General features: G+C 42.7%; 1 protein-coding gene and 1 long non-coding RNA gene across 2 annotated transcripts in view; one reads left to right on the forward strand and one right to left on the reverse strand.

Moving 5' to 3' along the window:
* galnt2 (UDP-N-acetyl-alpha-D-galactosamine:polypeptide N-acetylgalactosaminyltransferase 2) overlaps positions 1-27,265 on the forward strand; it is a 233,169-nt gene that overhangs the window by 158,834 nt on the left and 47,070 nt on the right. The window contains exons 3-10 of the mRNA XM_034187676.1: positions 13,057-13,210; positions 18,860-18,958; positions 19,083-19,150; positions 19,243-19,308; positions 22,115-22,236; positions 26,159-26,246; positions 26,844-26,931; positions 27,058-27,161. Coding sequence (XP_034043567.1) covers positions 13,057-13,210; positions 18,860-18,958; positions 19,083-19,150; positions 19,243-19,308; positions 22,115-22,236; positions 26,159-26,246; positions 26,844-26,931; positions 27,058-27,161 — 789 coding nt within the window. The remainder of the gene's footprint in view (positions 1-13,056; positions 13,211-18,859; positions 18,959-19,082; positions 19,151-19,242; positions 19,309-22,114; positions 22,237-26,158; positions 26,247-26,843; positions 26,932-27,057; positions 27,162-27,265) is intronic.
* LOC117525745 overlaps positions 19,349-27,265 on the reverse strand; it is a 34,492-nt gene continuing 26,575 nt past the window's right edge. Inside the window, exon 5 of the long non-coding RNA XR_004565134.1 lies at positions 19,349-19,359. This is a non-coding gene — a long non-coding RNA (uncharacterized LOC117525745). The remainder of the gene's footprint in view (positions 19,360-27,265) is intronic.

Below are 27,265 nucleotides of genomic sequence, written 5' to 3' on the forward strand. Positions count from 1 at the left end.
CTAGATTGCTAGGGAGAGTAAGATGGGTGACAACTTTTTTCAGACGCAGCACTGTTGCATCCCACGTACTGAGTGAGAAGCAAACTTTGCTGAACCTCCCTCGCCACAAATTGATTACCGATGTCGCCACTCGCTGGAACAGCGCGCACGACATGCTGGAGCACTTTTTAGAGCAACAGCCTGCCATCCACGCTGCGCTCCTGTCTGCCAAAATACGCAAGTCTGAGAAGGAAATACAAATACAAATGTTTCAGTGTTCATTGGTGGTACTCACGAAAGGGAAATACTTGATCTGGTTCATGGTTCAAAAAGTAAGAAATCGACTGATTTTAATAATTTGGACATGGCTTTATTAAAAAAGTTATTGATTGTATAGTAAAACCGTTCAATTACATTTGCAATATGTCACTAAGTACTGGTAAATTTCCTTCTCAAATGAAAATAGCCAAAGTAATTCCTCTGTTTAAAACTGGTGACAAACACACATTTTCTAATTATAGACCTATATCACTCCTTCCACAATTTTCCAAAATTTTAGAAAAAATATTTGCTAAAAGATTAAATGATTATTTACTGAAGCATAACATCATTTGTGAAGAACAATATGGATTCAGAAGGTCTCGAACTACATCACAGGCTTTGATGGACTTTGTGGAAAGTATAGCAACTGCAATTGACAATAAACAATATACAGTAGGTGTTTTTTTTTTTTTTTTGATTTACAGAAAGCGTTTGACACAATTAACCATGGAATACTATTAACTAAACTGCAGAAATATGGAATCAGAGGTCTGGCATATGAATGGATAACTAGTTATTTACAAGGCAGATTTCAGCATGTTCAATTCAATAATACAAATTCTGAACTCAGGGAAGTCACGTGGGGTGCCGCAGGGCTCAGTGCTGGGTCCTTTGTGTTTATAATCTATATAAATAATATAAGTTGGGCGTCGAGTTCACTGAGATGTGTACTTTTTGCAGATGATACAACTATGTTCTATAGTGGTGAAAATCTTGAACAGCTTCTGGACATAGTGGAGAAAGAACTGGAAAAATTTAAGGTTTGGTTTGACGCTAATAAATTGTCACTCAACCTTGGGAAAACCAAATGTATTATATTTGGAAATAAACAGGCACCCAAATGTAAAAATTTAACTATAAACAATAAGGAAATTGAGTTAGTAAGAGAGAATACATTTTTAGGTGTTATAATTGATAATAAACTTAGCTGGAAACCACATATAAATTATGTGAAATCAAATTGTCAAAAACTATAGCCATTTTGTATAAAGCCAAAGACGTACTGCCACAAGAAGGGTTACTTACTTTATATCATTCTCTGATGGTACCATATATAACATATTGTGTTGAGTCATGGGGAAACACTTACAAATCAAACACCAATCCAATATTCCTTTTGCAAAAACGAGCCATACGAATCATCTGCAATAAACATTATTGTGTACCAACTCATTCTCTATTTGTGTCTTTAAATTTATTAAAATTCATAGATTTGGTTGATTACATTACAATTCAAACTTTGTTTCTAGCGAAAAACCAAGCCTTACCGAGACATGTCCAGAGTCTGTTCAGATTGAGGGAATCCAGATATAGTTTAAGAGGTTGTGCAATTTTTATGAAACCACCAGTAAGAACAAATGTAAAGGGTTGGGGTGAAGAAATGGAACGAATGTTCAACAGAGGTTAGATTGAGTGGTACCTTAGTAAGATTTAAGAACCTACTCAAAAAGAACATCATGTCTAAGTATCATAAAGAAGCAAATATAATTTGATTTATAGGGAATCTTCAATTTATAAGTGAGATTTATTGTATATTTGAATGTGTGGGTATGTATATGCGTATGTAGATATATAGATATGGGTAGGTGTATATGTATATAAGTGACCATGTATATGTATGTATGTATATATATATGTATATATTTATGTATGTAAAGTATATACGTATGTATATAGGGATATATGGCACAGCCCAAGCAGAGGGTCACCCCCAAGAGCCTGGTCTGCTTGAGGTTTCTTCCTTATAGGGAGTTTTTCCTCACCACAGTTGCCTAGTGCTTGCTCTGGGGGTTGGTTGGTAAGGTTAGTCCTTACTTGCTTAAAGTGCCTTGATTTGACTTTCTTGTGATCTGGGACTATATAAATATAATTATAAGTGAATAGTATATTGATGTGTATGTCTTTGTGTCGACATGTAGTAGTGAATTTGTATTTATGTAAATATGACTGATTAGAATTGATGGACTTGTACTAGCAGGGGTGGGCGCTAATAAGCTTTGCTTCAGCCCACACCCTTTCGGACTCACTAGTTTTGTTTATGCGTTTGTGGAGTTGTTCATTTTTTTCTATTTGAATATTTTGTGTGCCAAATAAAAAACTTTGTCACTTTGTCACTTGAAATCTGCACACTCACCGAGTCTGACATAACAACTGCTGAGGAGGTTGTCACTGTCATGAAACCTATGAAAGTAGCTACACTCGCAATATCAGAGGAGGCCAGTCCAACGCTATCTATTGTAGCGCCACTCCATTCCCAACTCGTCCATGAGCTCCAAGACAATCCAAGTGATTCCATCTTGACAAGGGAACTTAAAACCACAATGTGCCAGGATCTTATCAAGAGATACTTAAACGCTCTGTATAAAGCCTCGGCTCTTGATCTCGGTTTTAAGGCCTTACCTTTCCTTTCCGAGAACGAGAGGGAAGATGTCTACAATGGAGTAACTGCAGAAGCTGCCAGGACCAAGTGGGCATTACAGGTAACATTAACAGCAATACAGTTAAAATTTATTTTAAAAATATAAAATATAAATTCATATCTTCACAGTTTAAAAAGCATAAATAAGTAATAAATAAATATTTATAACTAAATTCATGAATAAATAAATCTATCGTAGGTAAATGCAGTTGTCATTGGAAATGTTATTGTGCAAGATAAAATCATTCACAATTCTGAAGATTGTGTTGATTTACTGTTTTCCAACAAAGCACAAGTGGACTTCAGGCAGAATCAGTGAAGGATGGCAGCCAAAACCCTGACCATGAAGACATGTCTGCTATATGTTCATCAAAAACATCCAAACGCTGTTCTCTAGCTGACCTACTTGGACAGACGTATGCAGCAGGTTAGTTTAAAAATATGTTACCACAACATGCTGAAAGAAATATTCTAAGTGAGTGTCTTGTTTCCTAATTTGAGGATGCTCCACAAACTATACATGCATATGGCATTTAAATATAATGTAATGTAACAAATAATATTATGATGATGATGATGATGATAATTTAATGTACTGAGTAATATAGTATATATATTTTTTATTTTGATTATTGCCTTGTCCTCCCATACTGCAGGTGCTGCAAAGAAATTGAAAACTGCTGAGGACCAGGCAAAAGATGAGATGGCAAGATACAAGGAGGAAGCACCCCTGGTACTTGGTGACAATCCACTTGACTGGTGGAAAGAACATGAGAGCCAGTATCCTTTCCTTTCACGAGTAGCAAAAAAACACCTGTGTTTTCCAGGTACTAGTGTCCCCTCGTAGAGAGTTTTCTCTACCGCTGGGGACATAATCACTGCCAAAAGGAGTGTAATTTCCCCTGATCACCTGGACCAGCTTCTATTCCTCAACAAAAACTTAAAAAAGCACTAGGAATGCCATTCTATCTGCTCATATTACCACTTGTTCATTTGTTTTTTGAGTGGACACTGGACACATGCAATTGATGCATTTCAATGCAGTGGATGTTTACAGTCTTTATTTATTTTTTTGAAATTTTTTATAGTTTTATAAATCCTATGCACTTTTTTGTCTCATCAGTGTGTCCTCTTATGTTTGTGAAATGATATTGTTATAATGGCAGCTACCTCCAAAAGGGGAAATGTCAGACGTTTGAATGTTTTCAATTCACTGGTTTAAAGGACCACTGACTGAGGCCAAGTAAACAGCACTGATCATCCTTATTTTGTTAGTTTTAGTTTTATAAATCCTATGCACTTTTTGTCATTAGTGTGTCTACTTGTTGAAACAGTAATATTTGTTTTAATGGCAACTGCCTTCAAAGTCGTTTCAATAAATTCAGTTATGAATTGAGTTGCTCTGAGTTATGTATCAATTGAAGACACTATACAGATCATACACAACCAGTCAGCCACTGGTAATGGCTGTGTTTTTTTTTTACATTTTCACTGAAGTATGTTGAAAATATCACAATGCATCGGAATAATTCAAGTATCGTGATGCATCGTGATAGACTCGCATTGTGGCATGTGAATTGTGATTCGAATTGAATCGTGACTTCTTTGCCAATACCCACCCCTACTAGGAAGGCGCTCAGGAGGCATCCTTACCAGACGCCCGAACCACCTCAGCTGGCTCCTTTCAACATGGAGCAGCAGCAGCTCTACTCTGAGCTCCCCAACGATGACCGAACTTCTCACCCTATCGCTAAGGGAGACACTGGCCACCCTCCTAAGGAAGCCCATTTCAGCCACCTGTACCTGCAGTGTAGTTCTATTGGTCGTGACCCAACCCTCATGACCATAGGCATCCTTACCAGATGCCCGAACCACCTCAGCTGGCTCCTTTCAACATGAAGGAGCAGCAGCTCTACTCTGAGCTCCCCAACAATGACCGAACTTCTCACCCTGTTGCTAAGGGAGACACTGGCCACCCTCCTAAGGAAGCCCATTTCAGCCACCTGTACCTGCAATGTAGTTCTTTTGGTCGTGACCCAACCCTCATGACCATAGATGAGAGTAGGAAACGAAGATTGACCAGTAGATCAAGAACTTCACCTTTTGGCTCAGCTCCGTTTTCGTCACAACAGTACGGTAGAGCGAATGCAGCACTGCCCCTTCTGCGCTGTTTCTCATGCTCCTGAGCCAATCTCATGCTCCATTGTCCCCTCACTCATGAACAAAACCCTGAGGTACTTGAACTCCTTCACTTGGGGCAAGACCGTATTCCCTACCCAGGGGAGGCAATCCATTGGTTTCCTGCTGAGAACCATGGCCTCAGATTGAGAGGTGCTGATCCTCATCCCAGCAGCTTCACACTCGGCTGTGAACCGATCCAGTGAGTGTTGGAGGTCACTGGCCCATGAAGCCAACAGGACCACATTATCTGCAAAAAGCAGTGATGAGACCCTGAGCCCACCAAACTAGAAACGCCCCCCCGACTACTCAATATCCTGTCCATGAATATCACAAATACAAACAGGATTGGTGACGAGGCGCAGCCCCGGCGGGGGCCAACCCCCACCGGAAATGAGTCTGACTTACTGCCTAGCACCCGAACACAGCTCTTGCTTTGTAAGTACAGAGATTGAATGGCCCTGAGAAGGGACCCTCTCACTCCATAATTCCACAGCACCTCCCACAGTATCTCCCGGGTACCCGATTATACGCCTTCTCCAAGTCCACAAAGCCCATGTAGACTGAATGGGCATACTCCCAGGCACCCTCCAGGATCCTTGTGAGAGTGAAGAGCTGGTCGGTTGTTCCACAACCAGGATGGAACCTGCAATGTTCCTCTTAAATCAGAGGTTCGACTATCGGCTGAACCCTCCTTTCCAGCACCCTGGAGTAGACTTTACCAGGGAAGTTAAGTAGTGTGATGCCCCTGTAGTTGCCACACACTCTCTGGTCCCCCTTTTTAAATATGGGGACCACCACGCCAGTTTGCCACTCCTTAGGCACTGTCCCAGACCTCAACGCAATGTTGAAGAGACGTCTCATCCAAGACAATCCCTCCACACCCAGAGCCTTCAGCATTTCTGGACAGATCTCATCAACCCCCAGGGCTTTGCCACTGTGGAGTTGTTTGACTACCTCTGTGACTTCCACCAAGGAAATTGTTGAAAAAATCCTCCATCAGCTTCCAGCTCTGCCCCTACTATAGAGAGCGCTCTGGTCTGATGCAGGATTTCCTCAAAGTGTTCCTTCCAGTGCCAGATTACATCCTCAGTTGAGGTCAACAGAGTCCCATCCTTACTGTAGACAGCTTGGATGGCTCCCCATTTTCCCCTCCTGAGGTGCCTCACACTCCTCCATAAGCACCTTGGTGCCGACAGAAAGTCCTTCTCCATGGTTGCTCCAAACTCCTCCCACACCTGCTGCTTTGCCTCCCCCACAGCAGAGGCTGCTGCCTTTCGGGCTTGTCAGTACCTTGCAACTGCCTCCAGAGTCCTCCAAGATAACGTATCCCAGAAGGACTCCATCTTCAGTCAAATGGCTTCCCTGACCACCGGTGTCCACCACAGTGTTCGAGGGTTGTCGCCGCTTTAGACACCTGAGACCTTCAGGCCACAGCTCCCCGCTGCAGTTTCAGCAATGGAAGCTTTGAACATTGCCCATTCTGGTTCAATCCCCCCAACCTCCGCAGGGATTCTAGAAAAGCTCTGCCAGAGGTGTGAGTTGAAGATCTGTCAGACAGTGGGCTCCTCCAGGCATTCCCAGTTCACTCGCACTACCTGTTAGGGCTTACCAGGTCTGTCCAAAGCCCCCCCCCCCCCCCCCCCCATCCTCTGATACAACTCACCACTAGATGGTGATCAGTTGACAGCTCTGCCCCTCTCTTCACCCGAGTGTCCAAAACATGCAGCCTCAGATCAGATGATACGATCACAAAATCAATCATCAAGCTTTGGTCTAGGATGCTCTGGTACCATGTACACTTATGAGTATCCTTATGTTCGAACATGGTGTTCATTATGGACAGTCTGTGACTAGCACAGAAGTCCAATAACAAATGACCATTTGGGTTTAGATCAGGGAGGCTGTTCCTCCCAATCATGCCTCTCCAGCTGTCTCTGTCATTGCCCACGTGTGCGTTGAAGTTCCCCAGCAGAACAATGGAGTCCCACACCAGAGCCCCATCCAAGATTCCATTCAAGGACTCCAAAGAAGGCCGAATAGTCCAAACTGCCGTTCAGTGCATACGCACAAACACCAGTCAGAGTCCCCAACCACCACCACCCGAAGGCACAAGGAGGCACCCCTCTCATCTGCCGGGATAAACTCCAATGTTGTGGCACTCAGCCGGAGACTTGTGTGTATCCCCACACCCTGGGCAACTCCAGAGAAGAGTAAGGTCCATCCCTTATCGAGGAGAGTGGTTCCGGAGCCAAGGCTGTGCATGGAGGCGAGGCCCACCAGATCTAACTGGTATCGCTCAACCTCTTACACAAGCTTTGGCTCCTTCCCCCACACCGAGGTGATGTCCCACACCCCCAGAGCTAGCCCCTGCCACCCAGGTCTGGTCCGCCGAGGCCCTCGACTTACACTGCCACCCATGGGACAGTGCACCCGATATCAGTGGTTACAAGTGTGGTGACAACTCCACAGGGTGGAGATGGAAGGTCCACCTTGCCTTTTCGGCTGTGCCCGACCGGGCTCCGTGGCCAGCCCAACCACCAGGCACTCGCTGACGGGCCCTACACCCAGACCTGCCTCCAGAAGGGGGCCCCGCGCTTCCTCCGGGCTGGGTCATGTTTCCTCTGCCTCGTTTTGTCATGGTGTCTTGTGAACCATTCTTAGTCTGGCCTCTGGCCTGAGACCAATTTGCCAGGGGAGACCCTACCAGGGGCACAAAAGCTTCGGACAACACAGCTCTCAGGTTCATTGCGGCACACAATCCTCTCCACCACAATAAGGTGATGGTTCCCAGAGAGGTACCATGGACACAGTTTTTACTTCAAAATTGAAAAATAAACAAAACTGTTACACAACGGAGCACTTCTTGTGCTGCTCCAGAAACTCTCTGCTTTTAAATGTCTTCACCCTCTGTAAGCACATTGAAGGCTCAGCTGATCGCTCCAATGAAAGCATCTTATATTCTGTTTAATAAAGAGCTAAAAAAGAATACAAATAGCTTATTTGCAGAGCATCAAGGCTGTTATTTATGGTTGATCACCTAAAATCTACCACCAGTCGTTTCATGTTTTCTGCAGTTTTAAGAAAGTCAGCAAATGAGCAGTTCAACAAACTGTTGCCATTATTACAATGTGTGTTCCTGTTTTAATTATTCTGACACAAATACAAAGTGTATTAGTGCAGCGCAGCCTGTGGCTGTGTGCCTGTGTATCACACTGAGGTTCACAAATGTTTTACCTTTTTACTTTACTGGAGTGGTAATGATCTAAACACAGAAACTGTATACACGAGCCCACACTTACACAGGCAGTGCAAGCAGGGGGACTGTGTGTGTGTGTGTGTGTGTGTGTGTGTGTGTGTGTGTGTGTGTGTGTGTGTGTGCAAGAGATACTACAAATGCTTGCTTTGAAATGTGCTGAGTAGTCACACAGTGAGTAAAAGAAATCCTATATAGGAAACAAAGATTCATTCTTCGTGAGGTGCCTTGATTTTGCCACCCCTAATGAAATGGTCAGACTTTTTCTGGAATATATCCCATTTTATTTTAGGATGAATCTGAAGAACCAATTGAAACCACAGGGCTTTGAAATCCTTTATTTGGTGTTTCGCAGTTGTGAACCTTGCGCTGTCTCGCAGTCCGTAACTCACGCAAGATGTCTGTTTCAGCAGAGTTCCGTGTCAGGAGCTCAGCACTCGCAGTGTAAACACATCTCATAAAGTACGGACAATAAATCAACATCGGGTCACAACAGAAGTTCATCACAGGCGCTACACCTCCTCTAGATAACCCTCTCAACTTGGGAGAACGTATCATCATCATAATCACCCGTGAACTCGCTAAATCAGCACCATCCACATCCTCACTTTGCTATTGTTTACATGCACTGTGAGATGGTGGAACTCTGCTGGCACCACGGTGCATTCTGGGACGTGCAGGGGGATGCCATGGGGATTATGGGAAACGCTGAAGTACAGAATATTTTATTTTTTGTACATTTTCCAAAGACTCACCATTTTGGGTATTTGCAGAAGTGTGCATTCATGTAGCCATCCTCAAACTTAAGAATGTCGTGACCCACTGCCTTGAAATCTCAAAATCTTTTGGGGCCCATTCAAACGTTTCACCACAATTTTGATGGACACATAAAACTATGCTGAAGTATTTCCATGTCTTTACAGTTGTGCTCAAAGCTTTACATGCCCTCACAGTATTAACACAAAAACTTTATTTTTACTCGTGGTTAATGGTTGTGTGATGCCATTTATTGTCAAACAACTGTGTTTACTCTTTTTAAATCACAACAGAAACTACCCAAATAACCCTCATCAAAAGTTTGCATACCCCAGTTCTTAATACCGTGTTTCGCCCTCTTTAACATCAATGGCAGCTTACTGTCTTTTGTGGAAGCTGTGGACAAGGCTCTTTATTTTCTCTGATGATAAAGTTGTCCATTCGTCTTGGCAAAAAGCCTCCAGTTGCTGTAAATTCCTGGGCTGTCTTGCATGAACTGCTCATTTGAAATCTGCCAGAGTGGCTTAATGGGCTGATGAGTGCAAATTTTCCTCCAGTATTTTCTGATAACATGCTGCATTCATCCTGCCATCAGTTTTGACCAAGGTTCCTGTGCCTTTGTAGCTCACACACCCCCAAAACATCAGTGATCCACCTCTAGGAAGAGTGTAATTGGCCTTGTTGGCTCCTCTCCAAATGTAACATTTATAGTTGTGGCCAAAAAGTTCAGTTTTGATCTCATCACTCCAAATAACTTCGTTCTTTGTGCTGTTAGGTGTATTGTAAGTGGGATACTTGTGGCATTTGCACAGTAATGCCTTTGTTCTAGCGAGTCGGCCATGCAGCCCATTTTTCTTCAAGTGCCTCCTTATTGTTCATCTTGAAACAGCCACACCACTTTTTTTCAGAGAGTCCTGTATTTCAACTGAAGTTATTTGTGTTTTGTTTTGTTTTGTTTGCATCCCGAACAATTTTCCTGGCAGTTTTGCTGAATTTTTCGTTGGTCTACCTGACCGTGGTTTGGTTCCAACAGAATCCCTCATTTTCCAGTTCTTAATCAGAGTTTGAATACTGCTGATTGTCATTCTCAGTCCCTTGGATATCTTTTTATATCCCTTTCCTGTTTTAGACAGTTTAGTTACCTTTTCTTTGACAATTATTTTGCTTTCCCCATGACTCAGAAACAAGCAATGTCAGTGCAGCTCTGGATGAAAGATGCAAGGGTCTGTCAGGAGCCCAGAAACTCACAGAGCTTTTATACTCACATACTGATTACAAGCAAACAGATCACAGGTGAGGATGGTTACTTTTTGTAACCATTCAAACCCATTTGTGGCAACTTGTGTGCATGTTATCAGGCCAAAATCACCAGTGTATTAAACTTTTGATCAGGGTCATTTGGTTAGTTTCTGTTGTCATGATGATTTTAAAAGGAGTAAACACAGTTTGACAAAAGCTGGCTTCACCCAACCACTAACCATGATTGAATAAAAGTTTTTTTTATCATCATTCATATTCTATGAAAAATGGCCAAAAGAAATTATGCCAGGGTATTTTACCTTTTGAGCACAACTGTATTTTGTAAAGAGGATAATTGCATGTAGACATAGACATATGGAAAGGCAGTGCAAATTTGAAATTCCTTTGCATACACCTAACAAGTTGTAACCTTGCATACAACCCCAGTTCCAGTGAAGTTGAGACATTGTGTAAAATGTAAACAAAAACAATACAATGATTTGCAAATCCTCTTCAACCAGTATTTAATTGAATACACCACAAAGACAAGATATTCAATGTTCAAACTGATAAACTTTATTGTTTTTGTGCAATTATTTGCTCATTTTGAAATGGATGTCTGCAACACATTTCAAAAAAGTTGGGACAGTGGTATGTTTACCACTGTGTTACATCATCTTTCCTTCTAACAACACTCAATGAGCGTTTGGGAACTGAGATCACTAATTGTTGAAGCTTTGTAGGTTGAATTCTTTCCCATTCTTGCTTGATGTATGACTTAAGTTGTTAACAGTCTGGGATCTCCGTTGTCGTATTTTACGCTTCATAATGCGCCACACATTTTCAATGGGTGACAGGTCTGGACTGCAGGCAGGCCAGTCTAGTACCCGCACTCTTTTACTATGAAGCCACGTTGTTGTAACACGTGAAGAATGTGGCTTGGCATTGTCTTGCTGAAATAAGCAGGGACGTCCCTGAAAAAGACATTGCTTGGATGTGATTGATTGCATGTGTTGCTCCAAAACCTGGATGTACCTTTTAACATTGATGGTGTCATCATACGAGGTCTATTAGAAAAGTATCCGACCTTATTATTTTTTTCAAAAACCATATGGATTTGAATCACGTGTGATTGCGTCAGACAAGCTTGAACCCTCGTGCGCATGCGTGAGTTTTTTCACGCCTGTCGGTTGCGTCATTCGCCTGTGAGCAGGCTTTGAGTGAGGAGTGGTCCAGCCCCCTCGTCGGAGTTTCATTGTCAGGAAATGGCGGAATGATTTGGGCTTTTTTTCCATCAGAATTTTTTCAGAAACTGTTAGAGACTGGCAGCTGGAAACCATTAGAAAAATTTATCTGGCTTTCGGTGAAAATGTTACGGGCTTGGTAGAGAATAAGGAGTGTTACTGTCGCTTTAAGGACCCCCACGATGGTCATGGATCCAGACAGCCATCCGTTTAGAAATGAAATGGTCGTTCAGCCTGTCGATGGCGGCTTCGGAGCGCGGCGCGCCCCACAGCCACTGGGGGCCGTCCTTAAAGCGACAGTAACACTCCTTATTCTCTACCAAGCCCGTAACATTTTCACCGAAAGCCAGCTAAATTTTTCTAATGGTTTCCAGCTGCCAGTCTCTAACAGTTTCTGAAAAAATTCTGATGGGAAAAAAAGCCCAAATCATTCCGCCATTTCCTGACAATGAAACTCCGACGAGGGGGCTGGACCACTCCTCACTCAAAGCCTGCTCACAGGCGAATGACGCAACCGACAGGCGTGAAAAAACTCACGCATGCGCACGAGGGTTCAAGCTTGTCTGACGCAATCACACGTGATTCAAATCCATATGGTTTTTGAAAAAAATAATAAGGTCGGATACTTTTCTAATAGACCTCGTAGATGTGTAAGTTGCCCATGCCATGGGCACAAACACACCCCATACCATCACAGATGCTGGCTTTTGAACTTAGCACTGGTAACAATCTGGATGGTCTTTTTCCTCTTTTGTCCGGAGGACACGATGTCCACAATTTCCAAAAACAATTTGAAATGTGGACTCATCAGACCACAGCACACTTTTCCACTTTGCGTCTGTCCATTTCAAATGAGCTCGGGCCCAGAGAAGACGGCAGCGTTTCTGGATGTTGTTGATGTATGGCTTTCGCTTTGCATGGTAGAGTTTTAACTTACACTTTTAGATATAGCGACGAACTGTGTAAACTGACAATGGTTTTCTGAAGTGTTCCAGAGCCCATTGTGCATGCACACGCTCTCTTTAAAGCAGACACACTAACTGTCGATTTACGCTACAGGAGCTCATCTTGAGAGCACAGACTGTTGCAGACACACAACAGACAGGAACTAACATGTATGATTTTAGGGTTTACAAATGTTTTTGACCGTTAATCTTTATTCACTTTACCCGCAAAAACAAAAGTTAGCGGACTTAAAGTGAGTGGAACTAAATTTAGTGGAAGCTAATTGGTCTGCTAATGGTTTTCAAAGTTAGCTGAAAGGCTAATCTGCTAACAAAAAAGTTAGCTTCGTTAATTAGCAGTTAGCAGATTAGCGGAACTGTACCCACCACTGGTGATAGGCCACTTAATATGGTCTGACATATGTTAAACTAGGTCAGGTAAATGATGAGTAGAACCTGCAGTACCTCAGTGGCCCATCAGGAGCTACCCTGATTATGTCCTTCTAGGTTTTCATGCCACCATCTTTGGTAAACCACAAACTGTACACAAAGGATTCTGTTTCCTTGTTACATCCGCAGATGTGTAGCCGGAATTAATGTGTGTGTGTGTGTGTGTGTGTGTGTGTGTGTGTGTGTGTGTGTGTGTGTGTGTGTGTGTGTGTGTGTGTGTGTGTGTGTGTGTGTGTGTGTGTGTGTGTGTGTTTGCTCATGCATATGCAGGTAAAGTACGTTGGCAGGATTTTGATCAGGACTTGTACGTTGGAGCCACAGTGGTCAGGCCGGGTCAGGACCCGTATGCCAGGAACAAGTTTAACCAAGTGGAGAGCGACAAACTGCGTATGGACAGAGGTGTCCCTGATACAAGACACGACCAGTACGTATCAGTGCCGTTTCTTAATATATTGATATCTCTCACACACACACACACACACACACACACACACACACACACACACACACACACACACACACACACACACACACACGCCATCATATGGTCATCTTCTCAATCTTTGTGTCACTGTGAGATGTGTGTGTATGTGCATTTCTTCTGCTGTCTTTTGACTAATTGGTAGCAGAATAGATAAGATCTTGAGGAACCGCCTTCTATTGTCAGATTAAAATGAGGAAGCAGGAACTGAGCAGACACAATGTGATCCGTCTGTTCTATTCATATCACAAACCTCTGCTAAACTGAGGTGGATTGTTGTACTTGTTAAATGGATGGTGAGACAGAACTGAGTCATACAATTCCTAATCCATAGTGTTTTGAGAAGAATAGTTTTTGATAAATGGGAAACTTTCTGTCAAAAATGAGAGTCACAGCTGTGACACTTTCAAACAAACCTGTCAAAGTGTCCTGTCCGCCTTCACTGTGTTTGCCAGACCATCTGCAGATTGGCTCAGTGTCTGTTTGGCTGCGTTGAAGTTTGTGTTGATTTTACTCGCCCATTCAGCCAAACAGGATGCTCCAACATACACTGAACCTTTCCTCAAAGAACACATTGATGCTATTTTCATACTGTGGAATCTTTGAAAGGATGCGCCTTCCCAGTGTGTTTCTATGTGGTGCTCAACCAAAGTAAAAAAATTTTGAATTTGCTGGAACTATTTACATCATGTGGGCAAAAGTTCTCAGTGTGATTTGTTTTGTTTTCTAGCTTCTCTTGAAACATTTTGGAAGTGTGCCCCCCCCCCACACACACACACTTAATATTCTGTTTTAAAGGTGTCATCTCCTTTGATTTAGGGTTTTTTTTCTTCTTCCACATAACTGACAAAATTTACTTTGTAAACAACACCTTTGTGTTGTTTACCTTGTGTTGAAAGTAAATCCTATATAGGCCCTGAGCCCCAGTTGTGTTGGTGCTTATCCTTTTATTCCATAGTGTGATGTAGATGAGAGTATTTGACTCCCTCTAGGTGGGATGCCAGTCCAATGTAGCCAGAGCTGGTACCATTCACAGCTGGGTGGACTGGGGCAATGCAAATTAAGTGTCTTGTCCAAGGACACAAAGAAGTAGCAGAATTGTAATCAAACACATGTGGTTGCCTACCTCCTATACCACTGAGGTATTTACCTAAGTGGTAAATAAGATGGCAGAAATGCACAGTGGCAGCAAATAATGTTGAGAAACAAAGAACTGAAACTGTGTTTGACATTGTTCTGATAAAAACAGTACAGGATACATTCATATAATGTGATTTAAAGAAGACATTGATAATGTCAGTTGTCAGGCCTCATTGATATATACTGACCTAACTAGACAACTGGAGCAATTAAAAGTACTAAACAACAGAGATGTGTCTCCTATTGATTTGACTGCGATGTGTAATTTGCCCAGCAGCGAGCAGCAGTTTTTCAGCTGATACCACAGGATCAAAATGACCTGTCTATTCACACTGCAACATTTTTTATGAACACAGAATCACACTTTGTCAGTACTGATCAGTGCACAGGAAGATGTCTGTGTAATATTCAGGGATGTTATAGAGCATTCTGCAGTGACTGATGTGTTATAGAGACAAAAAGCTCCCAGCCTCATGCAGCTTATGCTGTTACTGCCATTTTATATGAAATGGCAGTCAAAAATATGAAGGCCATGCAGAGAAACCTCTCATGGGAATCCTTTAAGGAAGGTTATGTGAAGGTTAACTTATGTACTACAGATTCTGGATTCAGTGTACAGGGTATTTACCTCAGGATTTAACAGTGGGAGTTTAGTGGGAAGGGGATTGCCTCAGTGTGCCGGATTTTTTACTTTATCCTGTTCAAACTGTCTTTTTAGCTTCCTCCTTGCCTCTCTCCTCCTCCTGTCTTAATTCTCTATAGAGAAATGCAGTATTTTAACTTGACTTCCTGGCTGTTTTCTTGGTCACAGCTGATCTTTCACATTTGTTTGCCTGCTATTGTGCTGTTGCTATTCGGTACATGTATACCATTAATCTTATTTATTTTGTTCTTTAACATTTGCGCATGTGGAAAAGCAATTGCCACTCACATTTCGAGAGGTACAGCAGGACACATGGTTGTGTCATCAGTTCTCGTAATATCCTTCATCAGATCACAAAGTGCTGAGAGTTTGAGTTGTATGTCAAAGAAAAAAAAAAATGCCAGGACACACAAGGGTGCTTCAACGTCCATTGTGTGTTGTTTCAGATTTCTAAAGCGCAAATTTCTTGGTGATCTATGAGGTTTATAGATGAATATACATTAAAGTTGAGCAGAGTTTGCTAAAAACATGACATCATATTTCCTCAGTGTCCGTGTTTGAGGACATCAACTCCGCACACCTCCTTGCTTGGGGGGGGTGTTGCGGTTGCGGTCTTTCTCTTTACTATGCTTTTTTTCTTAAAGAATTACTCTTTCTCCTTTCTTCACTTCTTGTTTTCATTCACGGTTGCGATGTGTAATTTGTGTCACATCAATATGTGGATCCAACTTGGATCTGCATGTTAACGTGGCACAAATTTTGTGCCGGATGCCCTTCGTGATGCAACTCCACATTACATGGAGAACCGTGGCAACCGAATGTTATTCGGTGTTTCTGTCTTTCAATTCCTCACATTTTGACACCAAAAACATGTCTGTAGCTTAATTAATTTGCAAGATATTAACATTTATGACGAATTTCGTTTCCGCCGTTTCGCTGTGTTTCGTCGGTATATTCTAACCCTCATAGCAAATTACCTATACCACAATTTATGACTACAACAGGGCTAGGTATGTTTCCTAGGTGTGTCCCAACCTGGAAAAAAGTCAAACCAAATAAATAGTGGGTGTGCTACGTTTTCCTATTTCTAGAGCCCTTCTGAAAATCTGCTCTTGGACTATCAGGCTTAGAAAGAGAAAAGCATGTTCAACAGGTGCTGGCTTCATCTTTAAATAGGGGACACCTGATTCACACCTCTTTGTTCCACAAAATTGACAAACTCACTGACTGAATGCCACACTACTATTATTGTGAACACCCCCTTTTCTACTTTTTTTTACTAATAGCCCAGTTTCATAGCCTTAAGAGTGTGCATATCATGAATGCTTGGTCTTGAATCTACTGAATCTACTGGTACCTTGTTTCCCATGTAACAAGAAATATAGTCAAAACCTAGATTAATCTTTTTAGTCACATAGCACTACTATTATTCTGTGTTGTGTGTTGGGGGGTTTGGCTGGACATTTTGGTGCTGTTTTCTTTTCTTTGCTCTCCAGGTGGTATGCAAACTGTTTTTTTTCTGTGGAGAAGGTGCTGGTGGAAGAGTCCTTCACCCTCATCAGAACTATTGGCTGCACCTGTGGAGGATGTTCACGTGCAGGCCTAACAACTTGCAGCACCTGTGGATGATGCTCATGTGCAGACTTAAAGACTTTCAGCTGAAGCAGATAATGAGATGGCATTCTGCATTTAATCCATGAGTGATTTGAGCAGAATTGCCAGAAACTCGACCCTGACGTTCGGTTGTGAGACGCTGAGGACCGCGCCAGGGTTTGACACATCGTGCCTGTGAAGGAGGACGGGTGAGGGACACATGCTGTCAGCACACATCAGAGGTGATTATCGTCTGAATAATCGTTAATAGTAATTTGGCGTTTTGTTACGCAGTATATTTGAACATTGGTGAGAATTGTGCAGTTTGCTTCTCACTGCCGTGGCGTACGGATTGATGATCCTCCACCTGTTGTGAGAAGCTGCTCATTTACATAAAGCTTAAATTCAGACCTGAATGTGTTGCTGATAGTGTGTGCCTCTGAAGGATATTTGTTGTAGCTCTGTTGACTTACCTCACCTTTTCCGTCCTTCACAGAGTCAGTTTGTTGTATCCACCTGGGGGGTGTTCGGCGGTGAATCTGAGTCCAGAAGTGCCGGGCTTTGATCCATTTGGGCGCTGGAGAGCGCGCCGTCCTTCACCTTGCCAAGACAGCTGAATATTTATGTTGTACACGAATTATTGCACATGAGGGGGAATAAATTTGTTTCTTGGAACCGCTTTCTGGTTATTTAGCGCTGGGCCATTGTCAGATGCTGGTTCGGTTCTCTGACCCGCGTCAGCACATAACAATTCTGAACATTACTGTAAATAAATTATTGTTGGTGTTTGTGCTATTGCTTGTTTGTGTGTATACGAGGGCTGTCAATAAAGTATAGGTCCTTTTTATTTTTTTCAAAACTATATGGATTTCAGTCATATGTTTTTATGTCAGACATGCTTGAACCCTCGTGCGCATGCATGAGTTTTTCCACGCCTGTCGGTGACGTCATTCGCCTGTGAGCACTCCTTGTGGGAGGAGCCGTCCAGCCCCTCGTCGGAATTCCTTTGTCTGAAAAGTTGCTGAGAGACTGGCGCTTTGTTTGATCAAAATTTTTTCTAAAACTGAGACACACATCGAAGTGGACACGGTTTGAAAAATTAAGATGGTTTTCAGTGAAAATTTTAACGGCTGATGAGAGATTTTGAGGTGATACTGTCGCTTTAAGGACTTCCCACGGTGCGAGATGTCGTGCAGCGCTCTCAGGCGCCATCGTCAGCCTGTTTCAAGCTGAAAACCTCCACATTTCAGGCTCTATTGATCCAGGACGTCATGAGAGAACAGAGAAGTTTCAGAAGAAGTCGGTTTCAGCATTTTATCCGGATATTCCACTGTTAAAGGAGATTTTTTTAATGAAAGACGTGCGGACGGGTCCGCGCGTCGGGACGCAGCCGACGCGGTGCGGCGGCACAGGAAAAACACCTCCGTGTTGATAACCATTTGTAAAATCCAGGCAGCTTTTGATGGCTGTCAGTGGAGTGAGTATATGAGAAATTGTTTAACAGCTGGACATGTTCCAACTTGTCCTTAAGGCTTCCAACAGAGGTGTTTTTCCTGTGGCGGAGCGTCGCGGCGGCTGTGAGCCGACGCTGCAATCCGTCCGCACGTCTTTCATTAAAAAAATCTCCTTTAACAGTGGAATATCCGGATAAAATGCTGAAACCGACTTCTTCTGAAACTTCTCTGTTCTCTCACGATGTCCTGGATCAATAGAGCCTGAAATGTGGAGGTTTTCAGCTTGAAACAGGCCGACGACGGCGCCTGAGAGTGCTGCACGACGTCTCGCACCGTGGGAAGTCCTTAAAGCGACAGTATCACCTCAAAATCTCTCATCAGCCGTTAAAATTTTAACTGAAAACCAGCTTAATTTTTCGAACCGTGTCCACTTCGATGTGTCTCACAGGTTTAGAAAAAATTTTGATCAAACAAAGCGCCAGTCTCTCAGCAACTTCTCAGACAAAGGAATTCCGACGAGGGGCTGGACGACTCCTCCCACAAGGAGTGCTCACAGGCGAATGACATCACCGACAGGCGTGGAAAAACTCATGCATGCGCACGAGGGTTCAAGCATGTCTGACGTAAAAACATATCAATGAAATCCATATAGTTTTTGAAAAAAATAAAAAGGACCTATACTTTGACAGACCTCGTATATAGACATTTATATTTGGACCTCTTATAGTTTCCCTCCATGTTTTATGTATTCATTTATTGCAGTTGTAGACATAAACAGTGGAAGTCGGACCTTCCAGCTTCGAGCGTGGTCATCACTTTCCACAATGAAGCCCGCTCTGCTCTGCTGAGGACCGTGGTTAGGTGGGTGTATATCTTGCTATTGTTCACTTTAGTAAATTTTCTATTTTCTTGTTAGGCTTCAGGAGTTTTTTTTTTTTTTTTTTTCCACACTCGTTTCTGTTACTACTGTCTCCCCAAAATTCAGTGTCCTGAAGAAAAGCCCTCCTCACTTGGTCAGGGAGATTATTCTGGTTGACGATTACAGTGATAACTGTGAGTAACTCAGCCAAAGATACGAAGAACAGTATGTGAATAATATGTGTAAAATATTTGTCTTTCATACTGTTTTTCATTTTGTGTTTTAGCGGAGGATGGAGCACTGCTGGGGAAGATTGAAAAAGTGCGTGTGTTAAGAAATGATCGCAGAGAAGGTAACTGGAACATTAAAATATTCCAAAAGCGGATTTCCCCTCAAACGTGTGCTACACATGTTCAATGTATTGTATGAAATCTTAAGTTTTAAAAGTGGATTTTACAATTCTTAGAATGCGAGAAAAAATGCTGGAAAAATGAATATGAATGTTACACAACAAAAGATAACTTAAAAAAATGTTTTTGTGAAATCTGTTAAATCAGTCACAAGCCCCTTTCACACCAGGGCTGCTTCGAGTTGCTTCATGTGACGTCATGATGACAGGAATGTCTACATCAGGTGCGCCCAGCAGGGGGGCAGAGAGGAGGTGAGGACGCAGCCTGTAGGTCCTCTGCACAGAGAAAACAGATTGCACAGTTTGGCTGCAGCCAGACTGTATAAAAACAATCCTGAGTGATTTATACTTCGGGAAAAATGGAACACAGGAATCATAAATTGGCGTCAGGTAATGTTGTATTGTGAGGGTGTGGCTTCCAGTCACGTTGAGTACTGTCATGTTGCTCTGACTTGCGTTGAAACCACTTAAGCCTCGGTCCCACTGAGTGAAGGAGTAAAGAAGGAGCCACGCACCCTGTTTTTTTTGTTTCGTGAGCTATCGTGGCATTATAGTGGCTCAGAGTGGCTCTTAGAGGCATTATCTTCAGTTAACGAGGCTCCTCTCTGAGCTCTGCGCTAATTTCAAGATGTTCAAAATTTAGCAACAACAGCGTGGCGCAGTTTGTGTTCAAGTTACTGCGACGGCTTAGAGGCATTTGCGTGGTGCTTACGAGTCTGCAAAAAGTCCATTATCTGTGCACCTGGCACCTTCGCAGGACCTGAGAGGCTATTTTGGAGCAGCTCCTCCTCTTGCGCACACAATTGCACCTAATCTGTGCGCTGGACTCTATATATTTTGTAGTGTATTAATCATTTTCTGCCAAACCTTGGATGTTGAAAACACTTCTAATCACTTCTGGCATCACAGAGGACTGTTTCATCTGGATGCTTTTTTTTCCCCCCCCCCTCTCTTTCCTGCTCCATGTGGGATGTATTTTGAACAGCTTAAGGTAATTATTTTTAATGTTTTTTATAGCTTGATAAAACAGTTCCTTGCTATAAAAGTATGTCTGTATGTTGATGTCTGTTGTATGTAAAAGTATGCTGATTTAATATCTTGTTAATGGATCACTGTGTGTGCGCACTGAGACAGGACCTGAGAGGCTATTTTTGGAGCGGCTCTCCTCTTTGCGCACCAAATTCCATCTGCTCTGTGCGCTGGACTCTATATAAAATAATTATTTTGTAGCGGATTAATCATTTTCTGTCAAACCTTGGATGCCGAAAATACCTGTAATCACTTCTGGAATTAATGTATCACATAAGCTCCGCTGTGTGTGCGCACTGAGGCAGTAGTGACTCCTCATCGTGCTTCAAACGAGCATTTAGGCAGAACGCCAGCTCACAAAAGAGTGATATTTCAGTCAATATTGGATGAACACAAAGTTAAAATTTGGGTGACTGCGTGAAAGTGGATGTGTGTTTAAAGCCATGGAAAATAATAACTCCAGTGGAGCAGCTAAGAGCAGGAGCTGTTCGGCAACACAGGTGGAGAGCGCGCAAAAGACCGACTTTGAAGACATAACACAAAGTTAAAAGTTGTATCATGGTGACTTGTAAGCTGCGGAAGAAATAAAGAAATATATATATTGAAAATGATCTACAGGTGTATATAATAAAACGGCCACCTCATTCTGTATGCAGAACGGCACAGCGTGCAAAAGAGCGCTTTTGCAGAAATAAACAGACGAACACAAAGTCAAAAGTGGAATCACGTTGTAAAAATGATTGTGCTTAAAGCCAGGGAAAAAATAAAGCCAGAAAGAGCAGAGAGGCAGCTGTCCATGAAAGGACAACAGCAGCGCGCGCACAAAAGAGCGATTTTGCAGAAATAAACGGACAAACATAAAGTTTTGTGTGTTTAAAGCCGAAAAAAAAAAAAGCCAGAGAGCCGCGGAGCCAGCGAGGAGCACAGAGGCGGCTCTCCAGGAACCCGTGGTTCGGGTCTAGCTGGTCTGGTGCATTACAGGTGGACTGCAGCCTGGCGCACAGCGCACAACTGCGGAACTGTGATGGAGTGTCTATTTTTGGACTGCGTAAAAAAAAAAAAAAAAAGAAGAGACATCTTTAAATGCTGCTGTGAATCTGTGAATTGAAAACCCACACTTTAAAGGGACCAGGTGTGGGAGGGCTGGAGGTTTGGACCAAACTCATGCCTAAACATGCGCCACCATTGCGTTATCATGGCGCAATCATGCCACTACGTGGCTTAGTGTGGCTGATGAGCCATTCGAGGCTGTAATGACAGGTCGGTCGTGGCTCACTAGAGGCTGCTACGCGCACATGCGGGGTACAGAGAGGCACATAGTGGCACCTTCATAGTGGATATGTGTTAAGATGAAAACGTGGGTCATTCTTCAAATAATCACCCCACACCCATGCGTGGGTCCTTCTTCAGCCTTTATTATTCGGTGGGACCGAGGCTTTAATTTCTACGTTGAGCACAGGACGCAAAAAAAAAAAAGAAAAATTAAACATGCTCAATTTTTGGCGTCCGATTCACTTCGTCCTTTGCATCCCTCGCTCTGTTGTGACGTTGAGCTACATCGTCTCTGCACCAGGTTGCTTCCACATGGCGTTGTCATGACGCCGCATGACGCAACTCGAAGTGGGCCCGGTGTGAAAGGGGCTATAGATACAAACTGTCAATTTAACTGCAGAACTTGTTGATATTCTACTATCACTGGTGTAACTGATGGGCCCCTCAGGCTTGATGCGTTCCAGAGTTCGAGGTGCAGATGCTGCCACTGCTCCAGTCCTCACCTTCCTGGATTCCCACTGTGAATGTAACGACCACTGGCTTGAGCCACTGCTGGAGAGAGTGGCTGAGGTATGCTGCCAAATGCACAGACTTAAACCATATTTATGAACAGCACTCTTTCCCCACAGTTAATGACATGCCAAAGGTGTACCCATACAAAATGTAATTGCTTTCCCAATGTGAATATTCTTGTTTGTTTTGTTTTTTAAACTATATATACAAGGTCTGTCCAAAAAGTATCGGACCTTTTTATTTTTTGCAAAAACCATATGGATTTGAATCACGTGTGATTGCATCAGCCAAGCTTGAACCTTTGTGCGCATGTGTGAGTTTTTTCACGCCTGTCGGGTGCGTCATTCACCTGTGAGCAGGCTTTGTGTGAGCACTGGTCCACCCCTCTCGTCGTTTTTTTATTGCGAATAAATGTCTGAACGATTTGGAGCTTTGCTGCATCAATTTTTTTCCAGAAACTGTGAGAGACCTCCAGGTGGACACCGTTCGGAAAATTAATATGGCTTTCAGGGACGATTTTGTGGGGATTACACAGATTAAGGAGTGTTAGTGCCGCTTTAAGGACAGCCCACAACTGCTGAGAGCGCGCCGCGCTCCCAGTGCTGATCGACAGGCTGAATCAACCAGATCATTTCCAACGTGAAGGCTTTGTTGATCCGATGTCGTCTGACTTCCACAAAAACAGGAAAAAGGCGTGGACATCAGCACTTTTTCGGCACATTCCACTGTTAAAGGAGTTTTTTTCATGGAAAGAAAAGCGGACGGATGCGCCACTGTGCCGTTCATGGCGCGGGACAAAACCACCTCCATGTTGGTCTCACAGGACGGCTTTGAGATGGCTTTCAGACAGCTGTCGGTGGGTTTTCAGTCGTGTGACTAACCGAGAAATTGTGGATGAGGCTGGACATGCTAGAACATGTCCTGTGAGGCTTCATCACGGCGTTGCTTTGCGCCATGCGGCTCCACCGCAACGCGCGGAATTCCTCCGCTCCTCTTTCCATGACAAAACCTCCTGTAACAGTGGAATGTGCCATTCATTTCCAAACTGGACGCTGTGTTTTATCTGGGACGTTCTCTAACTAGCACAGGAATTGCGGAAGACGTGGACATCAGCACTTTTTCGGCACATTGGGAGAGACGTGCGGAGGAATTCCGCGCATCGCGGTGGAGCCGCATGGCGCAAAGCAACGCTGTGATGAAGCCTCACAGGACATGTTCTGGCATGTCCAGGCTCATTCTCAATTTCTCATTCACAATTTCTCGTTAGTCACACGACTGAAAACCTACTGACAGCCGTCCTGTGAGACCAACACGGAGGTGGTTTTGTCCCGCGCCATGAACAGCACGGTGGCGCATCCGTCCGCTTTTCTTTCCATGAAAAAAACTCCTTTAACAGTGGAATGTGCCAAAAAAGTGCTGATGTCCACGCCTTTTTCCTTTTTTTGTGGAAGTCAGACGACGTCCGGATCAACAAAGCCTTCACGTTGGAAATGATCTGGTTGATTCAGCCTGTCGATTGGCGCTGGGAGCGCGGCGCGCTCTCAGCAGTTGTGGGCTGTCCTTAAAGCGGCACTAACACTCCTTAATCTGTGTAATCCCCACAAAATCGTCCCTGAAAGCCATATTAATTTTCCGAACGGTGTCCACCTGTAGGTCTCTCACAGTTTCTGGAAAAAAAATTGATGCAGCAAAGCTCCAAATCATTCAGACATTTATTTGCAATAAAAAAAACGACGAGAGGGGTGGACCAGTGCTCACACAAAGCCTGCTCACAGGCGAATGACGCAATCGACAGGCGTGAAAAACCTCACGCATGAGCACGAAGGTTCAAGCTTGGCTGATGCAATCACAAGTGATTCAAATCCATATGGTTTTTGCAAAAAATAAAAAGGTTCCGATACTTTTTGGACAGACCTCGTAAAATGACTTTCAGACTGCTGTAGTTAGTATCAGCAGAAGGTGGTTTTCAGAATTCTTTGCATTAAGCTAAAGATAAGTCCTGCACAGCTGAAACATCTGAAGGAAACAATTTCAGCACTTCCATCCTTTTATCTGGGCTGGTCAAATATGCTTTGAGCTGTCTGGTGCTCTTCTGTGCTTAATGCTTGGAGAACAAGTGCTTCTCCTCAGAGGAAATGCAGCTGCCACTTGGGAGAAACTACACTGAACAAAAATATAAACACTTTGGTTTTTGCTCCCATTTTTTATGAGCTGAGGCAGACCTGTGCAATAATCATGCTGTCTAATCAGCATCTTGATATGTCACACCTGTGAGGTGGGATGGATTATCTCTGCAAAGGATAAGTGCTCACTAACACAGATTTGTGAACAATATTTGAGAGAAATCTGTCTTTTGTGTATATAGAAAATGTTTTAGATCTTTGAGTTCAGCTAAAAAAAAAGCAAAAGTGTTGAATTTATATTTTTGTTCGGTGTAATTTCTTTAGGCTTTTCCCATTTTGTCACAGTGGATTCGGTATGGATCCGCGTGTTGATTTGGCACCTTTTATGTGCCATATGCCCTTCCTGACACAACTCCAGATGGGTACGGAGAATAATAATGTGTAGCCTCAAACTGGAGTTGTTAATGTTGAGAGTGAGTAAATAATCTAAAGTGTGACATTATATATTCCTTCAGTGCAGCTGTCATGATTTTGGCCTGATCAGGGTGTTGAGCCCATTCCCCCCCTCTTTCTGTTGTCCTCTTTCTGCCCCAGCTTTGATTTATTAGTAGTTTATTTTCAGCTTGGTTTATTCTCTGTTATGTTTTACATTGTCATTTTGTTTTCTTTGTTACTATTTACTTTGGCCGTTCATTCTGTTCTAGTTTTCTTAAGTCAGTTGTGTTTTCATTTTTTGTTCATTAATTTATCACTTGTTTATCTAGTTTCCCTCATTTGTAATGTTTGTTGTGCTGCAATGTCAGGATTTGTTTTCTGTTATTGTTTAGTCTCTGCTTTTCTTGCGGTTTGTTTTACCGCCTTGTTTTCTTAAGTCAGTTTCTGTTTAATTTAGTTTTAGTATTTATCTCTATTTTCTCATGCAGTTTTCATTAGGTTATCACTTGTTTATTTTGCTATTGTCACCAGTTTAGTTTTGCTTTAGTATTCATGCTCCATGTTTCCCGATCAGTTCTCATGTAGTTTCTTTTTCTCTCATGTTCATGTCTGCTTCTAGTTCTCATCATAGTTATATTATATTCTGTGTTAGCTCTGTTCATAGTTCCCTGTTTTCCTTCACATCCATCTGATTATGTTCTCACTTCACATCTCTGCACCTGCCTCATGTCTTTGTCTTTCACTTTTTCTGTCTGCTCTGTGTTTTCTATCACTCTCACTCTTGGCACTTGCTCATGCATCTTTGTATCCTACATCACTTCACTTTGTGCACTCTCTTCCTCCCCATCTTGCACAGTGTTTAATTGTTGTTCACTAGCCACGCCCCCTTTTCTAGATTGTTCCTCCCGGGCACCTTATTAACTCCTGTCCTATTTAACCACTTCCCCGCCAGTTTGTCGGTGTTCGTACACATTCTAGCTCTTGTTTCCTGTCCAGTTTTGTCTTGCCGTGTTTTTGAAATCTGCTCTGTTTTTGACTATGCCTTCTGCTTCATCCCTGAATACTGTGTTTGCTTGTGCCATGAACCCCTTCTTGATTATGACCGCGTATTTGCCTAGCCCTGTTTGTACCTTTGCTCCGACAACTGACAACCTGTGTACTGAACTTGAGCCTGAATTAAAGATGACTACATCTGTTACACCTAAGCCTGGTCTGGGAGTCTGCATAGAGGGTCCACCCTTTTTGGGTCCTGGCACTGTCCGGCTTGTCAGCAGCATTGTCTAATGCAACAAAAATTGGTATTATTGGGGTTTCTTTGGCAGTCTGTCTGCCTGAATAACATCATAACATTAGAATCAGTGGAAAAGTTTTTAAATGTTTTGGGGTTTTTTTTTTCATTGATTGTTTTTTGTCTTGCTCAGGATAAAACCAGAGTAGTATCTCCAATTATTGATGTCATCAACATGGACAACTTCCAGTATGTTGGCGCCTCAGCTGATCTGAAAGGAGGTACAGTACCAGAGTTGAGAGCTACATGAACAAACGTATTGTTCTGTAACTCTGTGAGCACAGCTTACTGATGAGGAAATGTATTATTTGTATCTTTAGATGTTCACAGTGATGAGTATATGCTGTTATGTCATATTTTCATACATGAAAATTGATTGGATTAAGCTACTCTACTGACAACTCATACAGAAATGATTATTGTTATTAATATATTGTTGCTCCACGGTATGCATTTTGCAGTGGGCCTGCAGAACTTGACATCTTGGAAAACATAAAACAACTTTTTTTGGTTTCACATCTGTCACTATTTGAGTGCTTTTGTTGTTTTTTTTCTCATCACTTTAGAATGGTACAGTTTGCTAAAGTTGTATAATGTAAGATGTACTACAGTCTGTAATTTAATTTAACTTTTATATGCCATACCTGTAAAACTGGAATGCTCTGGTTTTGGGATTTATTCCACAAAACTGGAGGTGAATAGAAACACAAGGAGAAGATTATACATGTATCCATTCAACATGCATGAACTTGCCCGAATTTGCATTGTTTGTTTTAACTGGTGGCCGTAACAGTTTTCTCTTTTGTGGGTGCGTTTAGGTTTTGACTGGAATTTGGTTTTTAAGTGGGACTACATGACCCTGGACCAGAGACGAGCCAGACAAGGCAACCCAATTGCCCCCATAAAGTGAGACACTTAGCCAAACTCGGAGGCATAACCACAAACATACACTCAAATATTCACACAAATTACACAGTTTTGTTTGTCACTAGCTAATAATCTTGCTTCCCCCCTCCATCTGCCTCCCTCCAGGACTCCTATGATAGCAGGAGGTTTATTTGTCATGGATAAAGAGTACTTTGAACAGCTGGGAAAGTATGACATGATGATGGACGTGTGGGGAGGAGAAAATCTGGGTGAGTGCCTCGACAGTGGAATAAATGTAATTTTGTTCAAATTACAGTGGTGCATAAAGCGTGTATAACAATAGACTTGTTACTGTGGTAAGGAAATGAAAGTA

This window comes from Thalassophryne amazonica, chromosome 2 (assembly GCF_902500255.1).
Source record: "Thalassophryne amazonica chromosome 2, fThaAma1.1, whole genome shotgun sequence".
Lineage (NCBI taxonomy): Eukaryota > Metazoa > Chordata > Actinopteri > Batrachoidiformes > Batrachoididae > Thalassophryne > Thalassophryne amazonica.